Source organism: Sinocyclocheilus anshuiensis, unplaced genomic scaffold (assembly GCF_001515605.1).
Source record: "Sinocyclocheilus anshuiensis isolate Anshui unplaced genomic scaffold, SAMN03320099.WGS_v1.1 scaffold828, whole genome shotgun sequence".
NCBI lineage: Eukaryota > Metazoa > Chordata > Actinopteri > Cypriniformes > Cyprinidae > Sinocyclocheilus > Sinocyclocheilus anshuiensis.
Window position 1 is genome coordinate 89,079 of NW_015549604.1, and position 11,533 is coordinate 100,611.

General features: G+C 36.7%; 2 protein-coding genes across 2 annotated transcripts in view; one reads left to right on the top strand and one right to left on the bottom strand.

Annotated features, from left to right (window-relative positions):
- The first annotated feature begins 3,699 nt into the window (after nucleotides 1-3,699).
- Nucleotides 3,700-7,641, top strand: LOC107658699 (sphingosine 1-phosphate receptor 1-like). Its single transcript, XM_016447351.1, has 2 exons — nucleotides 3,700-3,833; nucleotides 5,228-7,641. Exon 2 carries the CDS (start codon nucleotides 5,453-5,455, stop codon nucleotides 6,650-6,652), a length of 1,200 nt encoding a protein of 399 aa, XP_016302837.1. The 5' UTR covers nucleotides 3,700-3,833; nucleotides 5,228-5,452; the 3' UTR covers nucleotides 6,653-7,641.
- A 1,861-nt stretch (nucleotides 7,642-9,502) lies between these two features.
- The window catches only part of LOC107658700 (protein KRI1 homolog), an 18,644-nt gene continuing 16,613 nt past the window's right edge, over nucleotides 9,503-11,533 (bottom strand). Inside the window, exon 20 of the mRNA XM_016447354.1 lies at nucleotides 9,503-9,524. The gene's annotated coding sequence lies outside the window, so the exon portion shown is untranslated. The remainder of the gene's footprint in view (nucleotides 9,525-11,533) is intronic.

Below are 11,533 nucleotides of genomic sequence, written 5' to 3' on the forward strand. Positions count from 1 at the left end.
AGTTAGTAGAAAGTCTATAGTATACATGTAAGCTTTCAGTATAATCAAAACAGTCCCAAATGGCGGTTTCTTCCTGTGTTTATTTGTACCAAAAATCCCTGCTGACCACAACAACATCCATTGCCACGAAACACTCTTTTCCGTCTCTTTCTATTTTGCATAAACGGAAATTCTGATCTGGCAACGAAAGCTGCACATTCAGATGCATCCAACTGTAATCTAAATTTTACAGCTTGAGACCTGTCAATGCAAGCTGCCAGGAGAAAGTTCACTTATTAAAGCCAGGCGATTCAGGCTGTACTCTAGAAAGCTGCAAACACTAAAAAAACGACAGACTAAATCAATATATTTTCATGAACAGGGTTTGTTTTTGTGCATTACTGTCAGTCAAAGAATCCCACCACCAGACGACGGTTGAGTGTCATGATAGGGGGCAAATTCGAATAACAAAGGACCCATCATTCAAAGTTTGTTGTGGCTGTGATAGGCTCGCTGTGTTTAACCAGCATTCTGGCCAAAGGCTGTTTACTGCACACAACATGGTTGAGTCACTTCGGAGACAGACAACAGGGCTTCAAATGAGCCCCCAAAGAGCGCAAAACAACAAGCAATGGAAGAAAAAATAATCCAAGATTTTCTTTTAAATAACAACATGCCAGTGTTAATCGCTGTTGTTCTGAGACACCACTGAAACTAATTTTTAAACAAAGATAATACAAACATCATTTCAACCATTCCCTTTGGAACTTTTCAAATTCAATCTAAACATTCAAATGTTTCAGCCAGATATTTATTAGCTTAAAAGCGCTAAGTTTAAGTTATGTTCACTAAAATCTAAAATAGAGCAGGTCTGTCATTATTTCTGGTAGCTAAGGCTTTTAGACAGTTGGGCAGAGTCAAACCCACCCCCTCATAGGACACAGGAAGTCTCATGACCTCATAGGTCCAGCCTTTCCACCAAGCCAAGGATAACAAAGTGCGAATATAACTTCTATTCTGAACTGTCAATGCTGAACTCTCTCGAACCTAAGGAAACACTTATTTTATTATAAGGAAACCTAAGAAAACTTTGATAAGCATCGACTACATGCAGATGAAATCACAGTGTTGTTCTTCTGAATTGGTAGGGATACGTAAAATGCTTCCCAGATATTAATGTTGAAGTTGGAAAAAAATCCGGGATGAGTCAAGGTCTCCGCAGCTGGAATAATGGATTTATTCAATGGTCATCTAAATGTTTGTTGGTTTGACGCAAGTTCAATAATTCCAGTGGCCAGTGAGACTCTTTGTGTGACAACAGACTGAATTTAATTACTGAAATTTAATGGCATTTTCCCACACCACCATAGCAGCATTCAGCTAAGGGAGTGTCTTTCCATCACTCTCAACCACAAATAACAACAGTAAAATGAATTGAAAGAGAAGGCTGAGCTGTGTAAAGTTTGTGTATTCAGCTAATGCGATTTCGCCAGAGAGAATAAAGTTCAAATTGATTGATTTGGCAAAAGCTTTGTGATCTCTGACAGTTAATTTGGATCATTTGGGTTAAAACTGTGATTTCAAGCTTTTTAACACTTCACTGATGACTTGAACACTTAATTGATGAAATTTCAGTCAATTGAATAAGAGAGTCGTCACAGTGGTAAAGAACTGATTGGCCCATTGAAGTCCATGACAATGCTTGAGTGATGAATAAAGACAACAGAAAACACAACAAACAAGATTATATATGTAGTTTAACTATAGTGTAGCAGTTTCACCATACACTAAAAAAAATTGGTGTAGACACAATTTTCACTCAGATATTGCTAGCCAACAAGCAATCAATAAGAACAGGAAATGGCAAATAAATTGCATCAAACATGAAATTTTAAAGTGGAAAGACTGAAATAGTATTTTCTAGTTGAATCTAACAGCATTCATGAGGGATTTTAAAAATACATTTTATTTCATTTTAATTTATTATTATTATTATTGGTGTGGGGGGGGGGGTTCAATAAAGAAAACATTTTAAAAAACTTATTTTGAATGTTTTAATTTTTTATAACCTTTTTAATATTTTGAAACAAATGGTTTTGGAGTAATGTATAATGCATTAGTAGCCTCAACAGGGAAATGCCAATGGTGAAATGACCACTGTATGGAAAAAATATCACATATAAACTTCTTGAATTGCACCTACTTCTTCTCGGGAACTATCACATCTGTATCACAGGAGCACCAGACATACAAGTGTCTGAAACAGGAGCCAAGAATCAGGGTGAGCCAGCAGTCTCTGTGGGGAGTATCAGAGTAGAGTGCTTGAATATCAGGCCTTTGTGTGTAAATGTAGGTAACATGCTGAGCCCAAGATATCCAGACACAGCAGGAGCGATGAGTCTGTCTGCTGGCTGGAGCTTCTCGTGAGGAGGTGGAGCCCCTCTGATATTGCCATTACGGGAGCCTGAGGGCAAGAAGCAGAAAAGACTGATAAAGCAACTGCGTTCACTTCTGGCACCCCGGCCACCCACTGGAAAGCAGCAGAATGTGCAGAGCACTGAAAATGTGGGCCCTCATTGTCCTGTAAACAGGTGAACAAGACCTCTCCCATGTGCTTAACGTCTGCCAGTAAAACTGAAAGCATGCAATGCTCGGTACTTTTTCCCATTTCATGTCATAGAACGATGAATCCATCTTCCATATGTTTTCAAGATCTCATAGTTGCATAATACCTACTTTAAGTGGTAATTTTTTTAAAACTAAAGTAGCAGCTATTCTGTTCCACATTCAGAGAGGGGACACGGTGTTCCTCTGGAGTGCTTTGTTCGGCAAGGCCCAGTATGACCTCATAGGTGTTTCTCAAGGAAATCCCTCTCCCTTCCAGGTACAATGACAGTGTTTCCTGTTTAAGAAAGCAGGATCCGGCTTCTGACTTACTCACACTCTCCGCTGCCTTATGTAATTCCAATGCAATTCCAAGACTGCTCATGTTTTACGTATTTGTGCATATACTCAAAATAACCAGGGTTATTTATTTATTTAGTCATACTTGTTTATGCGCCTGTTTGCACGTCAGAATGAAGATAGCGAATACTGTAGAGGTCAATAAAGCTCAAAACATCCTGCATTACAATTATGAGTCTTGTGTTTGAGTAAAAGGATGAGAAATGGTGAAAAATGTAGGAGTTCTTAAATAAAAAAAAAGAAAATAATTAATGTTAACTATTAGCATCAAATAAGTGAGGATGCAAGTCTCACAAAAAGAAATATTTTAAAAGCAAATCTTTGAACTGTAATCTAAAAAAGGTAATGTTTCAAAAGTGGTCAAGTAAAAAGTACTAAAATACTTAAATCTTGAAATATTATTTTCAGTAAAGATTTTAAATCTGTTTTTTTTTTACAGTAAAACCTTTTCACATATGTTTTGTTTGTTTTCTTCCCATTTTTGATTATAAGCCCCACAAACATATATATCAAAATGCTTATAACTCACAAAAAGAAAAGAAAAAAATTATTCACGTAAGAAGTATATTGACGTTATGAAGTGTGTATTTTTTTTGCAACTTTATAGATCTGAACAAAACACTGAACTATATAATGTCAAAGTACCTTTAAGTTAGCAAAGCAATTCATTACCCATACATAAGTGCTGCATCAGCAGCCACAGACAGAAGACGAGAAAAGGCGAATGCCAAGACCAGCCCACTTCAGGACGAGTCTTGATCCAAGGTTCAGCTCTCAGCTCAGCTGCCGGGCGCAGCGCTCGTCAGGTGTACGCAGGACATGGGGGAGAGATAGTGGAGAAGAGGAGGATTTGTCATTTCCAGCACAGTTCAGTGTTTCCAACTTAAACGGTAAACTGCGCTTATTTACACGAATGAGCGAGGTTACATTTGAATGTAGGCTAGATTAAAGTCAGTTTAGGAGAACTGAGCTAGGGTGCAGTATGTAAACTAGAGTGGTTTTGCATGGACGCGGACTTTTCGTTCAGTCACAGACTGGTTAAAGTTTGGTTCGACCATTTTGTAGTTTATAAAATGATTGACATTTGTCTTAATTCAGCCTGTGGGCACGAATGCGTAAACGATGCTCTGCTCGCGATACGCGCAACACTATTGTGACTATTTACCGAAATAATTATGCAGAAAATGTTTGCATCGTGTGATCGTCCAACTACGTTGTAAAACTGGTAATAATGGTTAAGAAACGGTAATAAACCGTTGAAAAATGTAAAAACGCGTAAGTAAACCTCTTAATTTAATAACTAGGATTTTCCTATAGGCAACTGTAAATATTTCATATTGCAATAAACGATACATGGAAATTAACTGCAAATGTATTTTTTTTTTTAAATATAAAGTAAAAAAAAAAGTATGACAATCTACGAAGGAAATGTGTATTTATCAAGGTATTAGGCTACAGTATAGGCTATTTTTACAGTAGCTACAATACTAAAATAGTGTTTTATCTGTAAAATCTCTGTATTATCAGTAGGCCAACATTTTACACTAACAAACCATTTTAATAGTTAAAATAGGCTGGTATATTAACATTGTATAATTTGATGTCACATACATACATTTCATGTCTGTAAAATATACTTTACAATAGGCTACTCCATCACTGTATTATTTTTATGGTAAAGGTTTTGACAGCAACAGCTGCTAGTTTTTTTTTTTACAGCACTGTATATTTTTACAGTGTAGCCTACTGACTAATTCTAATACTGATACTCAAACACGGTTTACTTTATTACAAAGGTTAATTTCCCCCCCTTAGTCATAAATAAATACATCCGGAAAAATTAAATGTCCATTCTTTTAGATAAATTTGACAGGTACAGCTGTTTGTTTTGTTTTATATTTATTTAATTGTTGTTTACATTACTGTATGTTTTACAGTATACTAATTTTAATACTCAAACACAAATTTTATTACATTTTCTACAATTATTCCTTTGTTTTCTCCGAATTCCTAATTAAATGCAGTCTGTTAAAATGGCCACTTGTTTAGATAAAAATTGTTTACTGTCTACTATGTCTACACTGAAATAAAATATTGACCATGAAAGAATAATTAAACAATTGAAACAGAACATGATAAATGCTAAATATTCTATTAAATATGCTTTTTTAAAAACAATTTATGTTATGCTTAATTTTTCTAAGTGTATTTTTATATATTTTGTTTGTCATTAAAATAAGTTTACCATAATTATTGAACATTATTTTCTAATGCTTTATTTCAGTTCCCTCTGGTGGCCTTTGAGAATATAGCAAAGCTGTGATTTGAGCATCAAGAAGGAAAGAAGTAAAAATTTTCAACACAAATGAGCCTACAATACAAGGATTTATTGCTACTATGTTAAATCCTCCTGAGAGTTGTTTTCTGTGCTTTGCTGGAAGATGGCAATAAGAGGGACTACAGAGATCCTTAAGAATCGTCTTTAAGGACAGCAAAAGAAACCGGAAGAATGGAAGCTTCATACGCTGCTAGCGCCACTGTTGCTCCAACTCTGCCATCGATCACCTCGTCTCCAGGTTACCTGCTCAGAATGTTTCGGGAGTATCAAAGCAACGCCGTCATCGTGGCCCATTACAACTTCACTGGAAAGCTGAAAGAGAACAAATACCGGGACGGACTGAAACCCGAGGCCATTGTGTTTCTCATCATCTGTCTTCTCATTGTGGTGGAAAATGCCATTGTTTTGGTGGCAATATGGAAGAACAAAAAATTCCACATGCCCATGTACTACCTGCTGGGCAGCTTGACGCTCTCCGATTTGCTTGCAGGCTTCACCTACATGGTGAACATCGTGACTTCGGGCGCAAACACTCTCAAAATGACTCCAGTGCTGTGGTTTCTTCGAGAAGGTGGTGTGTTTATCACACTTTCTGCATCTGTCATCAGTCTCCTCGCTATAGCTATCGAGCGGCACGTCACGATGGTCCGGATGAAGCCGTATCAAGGGGCCAAGCGTGGCCGAATGTTCGGTTTGATTGGTGCAAGTTGGGTTCTTTCGGTGCTCCTCGGCATTCTCCCGATCATGGGCTGGAATTGCATTGGACGTCTGGACGAATGCTCCACCGTCTTGCCTCTTTACGCCAAGAGCTTCATCCTCTTCTGCATTACCGTGTTCACCCTGGTGCTGATGTCCATCGTGGTGCTCTACGCACGCATCTTCCGCATTGTGAAGTTCAACACCCAGCGGTTAGGCTGCGGTCCTCAGCGCAAAGGTCTGGCCAGGAAGTCCCAGAAGTATCTGGCTCTGCTGAAGACGGTCACCATCGTTCTTGGGGTCTTCATCGCCTGCTGGTTGCCTCTCTTTGTGCTCCTTCTGCTGGACTTCTGCTGCCCTGCTCAAAGCTGCGAGGTGCTGTTGAAGGCGGACTACTTCCTGGGTGTCGCCATGATCAACTCGCTCCTAAACCCCATCATTTACACCCTAACTAGTAAAGACATGCGGAGAGCCATTCTGAGACTGGTCTGCAGCTACTGTCTGATATCAAAAGATGGACAGGTGAAGAAGTTTGGCATGCCTTTCCTGGACTGTAGCACCAGTAGGGTTGAGGTGCCGTCACACAGGCTGGAGGGCTTGGAAACGACGGTCTCCTCGGGGAACTTCACACCATCCACTATTAAAGCTATTTACCCGAGGATATTGAAGAGCTGAGGAAGAACAACGCTTTAAGTTCAAACTGACAATGCAAGCCTTAATGGACAGTTTAACTTCTCCTGGTTCAGTTTGAATATTTATAAAACTGCCCAATGGACAAGTTTGAGGTGCTTGAAGTATGAATTCAGGAGAGATTAAACTCATAAATGTTGTGTTTTGGACTTCAGTGTAGAAGACTTGGTTTCCTCTACATGCATTAAAGCAAACCACGAGGCTACCAGAGAGCCTGGTAGACCAGACAAGTGGGATTTTTTTCACTGTGATAAATACCAGTGTTTAAAATGGATTGTCTGTGGGTCAGACTTGCATTACAAGAGCTACGGTGCCTTTTTAAAAATAGGATTTTAAACAGCAAACAAAAAGCAGTTGTACAGCTGAATTGAGCAAATACGCTTTGAAAAGAACTCTTCTGATGTTATACGAGACTCGTGTGAGGATTCTCAAAAATAATGAGCTTGTGTAGCGAGTCATTTTCACCTCCAGTCCAAATAGCAGTTGAAATGTTCAGAGACTTTGTGGTGAAAAGACGCAAAGAAAAATTACGGGTTGATGCCTCCACACACAAGCACGTTAGTCCTCGGGGCATTTTAAGAATACATATGCATGCAAATAAAAACTGAAAAATGTTTTCCTCTTATAATGGTATTTTTGAGAAATACATTTTTCATGTTAAAGCTCCCCTTAAAAATGTAAGTGTGCTATACTTTTCTATATTTGCTTATACAAGAAATATAGTTTCAATGACTTAAGGTGGCACAAGCTATATAAATATTGTATATTTTATAAATATTGTAACAAAGTTTCTATGTTGTTGTATGGAATGGCATCATTTAAGTGTAGCAGTCTGTAGTGATAAAAACAGCACTGACATTCAAGCAATATTGCATTTCTGTAAAACTGTCTGTGTACTGAAAACGATGCATTCATATGTGTTTAAATGTATTTTGTTGATCCTAAATTATGAGCCTTAAAAACAAATCTTTTATAAGTGCATTAATAAAAAGTGTTTTCTTGAATGTATGCTATTTGGTTTTGTTTAGTCCCGTATTTTTAGTAAAAAGTTATTTATTTTGCACTACATAGATTAGGGTTTGCTTCTATAGATTACATTTAAGCGCTGCCCTTTGTTTCCCATGGAAAATAAAATAGAGGGTGAAAGAAATATACATATGTAGGTGTATGTAAATACATACATTTTGTTCAGATGCAGTGGAAAACCCATCCACTGTTATGTTATAAAACAGCAAATGCACAAATCTAAATGGTTAAAGTGCATATAAGAATTTGAAAATAATGCTCTCACAGTGAGTCTAGCTGATTTCCAGGTGCCTCAATCACACTCACACCACATGTTAACCAAGCATAAACTAAACGATATTGTGGTTTTGTCTTTTCACATGAGCCACACACACACAATTTTCTGTTCTGTCTTTGCAAAAAAACCCTACAGAAAAAAAGGTCATAAGCTCGTGCCAGTCCGGATGTTTATCGAAGCTGAAAAGGCATGTGTCTGCATCTCAAGGGCATGATGTGACTAATTTTTGAAGTTAAATGAGCAAAGGTTAAATTGGTCACGCAAACAGAGTAAGATGACTAGGCTTTGGAAAAGATACCCATCCATATGCATTGACAGATAACATCCCAAAGTATTGAAATTAGAAATAGTGAAAGTAGTGTAGTGAAAGTACTGAAAGAAAAGATGAGGGGAAAAAAAATAGGCAAGTGCCTTACACGAAGCTCGGGGAAATTATATAAAATCATTCTGAATGAAAGTGAAACCATATCTGAATATATGTTATATCAACATCCTCACACTTTATATTTAAAAACATCTATTAAAAATATTTAAATTAACCTTAGGCAGGAGCTATATAAAATGAGTAATTTATTAATAACCTAACTAAATATACACACATCTTTAAAAATAAATATACATCACTAACATACCTCCATAGTTTCAGTTAAAGAGTTTTTCATTTTTAGTGGCATGTCAATAAATCCTAAAAACTGGATTTTGTCCGACAGCAAAAAATATACTATACAATAAATGTAACCATTAAGAAATAAGCACGACAAAACTAAAAACAAAAAAGCAGAATGAACAAACAAAACGCCTGTTCACACCGAAAGGGAAACTCACTTTCATGTTAATGCAAGTTAAAACCCATCTATCTCTATATTTTTAAATATGCTGCATGTCCTTTTCATTCGTTTTTCCTTTGTAATACTTGTCAGAAATCTTGAAATATCTCACTATAAATTATCCAATAAGTATTAAAAGAACACTTAATTTCATTACGTTTCATCACAATGTTTGCAAAAACTGATTTGAAATGTCATAGGAAATTCCCTGCTCCATGGAAATAGAAGGTGAGCCTTTTAACAGAGAGCAAATTATAACAAAACTCAGAAAATGCTATTCTAGTAATGCAAAAAGTGCATTTTCAGGCTGTAGGGGGAATTGTGAACGCATAGTGACATCTTGTGGTGTGCGAGTCAAGGGGGCAACTGAGGCCAATTTATTAACAGAATTATAAAGACACATACACATACATACACGCATAAAAACAATTTTTAGCTAACACTGTTCATGTGCACCTGGTCTACCATTCAGTATTAACCAGGCTCCACAGGTCATCGCTGATCTCACAGGCAGAGCGGGTGGATGTGTCTATGTTAAAGGGGATTGCCACATCTGTGCCGTAGTGCACTGCCAAGAGACAAAAGGGATTTCATACAGTTTAGAACATGAAACCGTTATGTTCATCATCATCTTCTACAGTAAATGTGTCAGGATTACCTCCTCTCAGGCTCTGTGTCCACCTCCAACTTTACCTTGGTTACTTTAAAGTAGAGCTGAGCGACACATCTAAATCAAGTGAGCAGCAAAACAATACAATAAAAGTGCAATAAAAGTAACTTTTAAGGCTTAAGCACACCAAGACTGAAACAAAAGCAGTATGAACAAACAAAATGCCTGTTCACACCGAAAGAGAAACTCACTTTCAGGTTAATGCAAGTTACAACCCATCGATCCCTATATTTTTAAATATGCTGCATGTTCATTTTATAGAAATAATTTTTTCTTTATAATACTTTTCAGAAATCTCTCTCTAAATTAAAAGTATACGATATGAAGTATACGAAAAGTATCAAAAGAACACTTCAATCATTACAACCTTTGCAAAAATGGATTTTAAAATTTTATAGGAAATTCCCTGCTCTATGGAAAAATAACATCCAAACATAGAACTTGATTTTCCACTGCATATTATTTTTAATAACACCAGATTTCCACAATATTTCGTGAAGAAAAAAAAAAAAAAAATGCAGATTACTTAAATTACTGATGCTCAAGAAGGCAACAAATGCATTAAGAGCTGGGGTGTGTAAACTTTTTGAATTAGATGAACAGGGTAAATTGTCGTTATTTTGTCTTCGAAGGGCATGTACTAAATGGAGAAAAAAAAAAATCAAAATGTACACATCCTGTTCAAAAGTTTACGTCCCCTGCTTTTAATGCATTTTGTTTCCTTCTTAAGCATCAGTTAATTTTCACCTTTTGTAATATCTGTGTATGAGCCCCTCAATTGTTCTTAGTGTAAAAAGATGGTATCTTAAAACCATACAGTCATTGTTGGAAAGGGTTCAAATATGCAGAAGATGCTGGAAAACCTGCTGAGAACGTGCAGGAGCTGGAGGATTGTTCTGAAGAAAGATTAGTTCACTTCCAGGTTAGAAATTGCATGATAATTTACTAAAAAGATGTAAAAAGATGGTATCTTAAAACCATACAGTCATTGTTGGAAAGGGTTCAAATATGCAGAAGATGCTGGAAAACCTGCTGAGAACGTGCAGGAGCTGGAGGATTGTTCTGAAGAAAGATTAGTTCACTTCCAGGTTAGAAATTGCATGATAATTTACTAAAAAGATGTAAAAAGATGGTATCTTAAAACCATACAGTCATTGTTGGAAAGGGTTCAAATATGCAGAAGATGCTGGAAAACCTGCTGAGAACGTGCAGGAGCTGGAGGATTGTTCTGAAGAAAGATTTACCCTTTGAATATTACCTGTCTGTCATTACTTATAAGTTCAGTCATTTTGTCTTGTGGAGTATACATGTAAACATATGTTATGTGAAATAGCGTATTCAGGACAGTACTAAATAAAAATAACATGCTATTGATCCTCTTATTTTGTAAAAACTATTGAAATTGTGGATATTCTGCAAGGGGTATGAACTCAGGAGCAGAAAATCACTAATTTCTGTTTACATTATTTGCCCTTTACAGTTTACAATATTGTTTAAATGAAATAAAAACCATAGCAAAATTCAAAGTAATCACTTTGGTAATCTAAAATACTTTTCGAATGTAACTAATTTGATTACTACCTATTAAAAACTGTAAAGACATACAGTTACTCATTTTGTATTTTAAATACATAACTAAGTTACATTTATTCCGTTACTCCACAACCCTGTACATGATAGTGACAGCGATTTCTGGTAGCCAATGTTGACTTTTGAAATCACCAAAACAAACACGCCCCTACCCCAGCCATCTCTGTCGCTCGGCTTGGTTAATGTCCATCCTGTGCACTAAGCGCTCTCTCCTCCACATCATTAGTAGACACAACCTTACGGCTGATTGGCTACAAGTTTGTTTTGCTATTCGGCCCCAATCAGTTTTCTAAAGTGTTTTTGAAAAATTACATACCCTACCTTTAATGATAGGCAGCGCGTTTATTAGGCTGCTGTCTCTTTAACACCAAACGCACGCAGATCAAAAAATACTGTACATGTGTGTTCTCATCTGTTTACGTTCACGTAAGACAAAAACGGCTGTGTTTATGATGATATACTGACGTAGTTTTCTG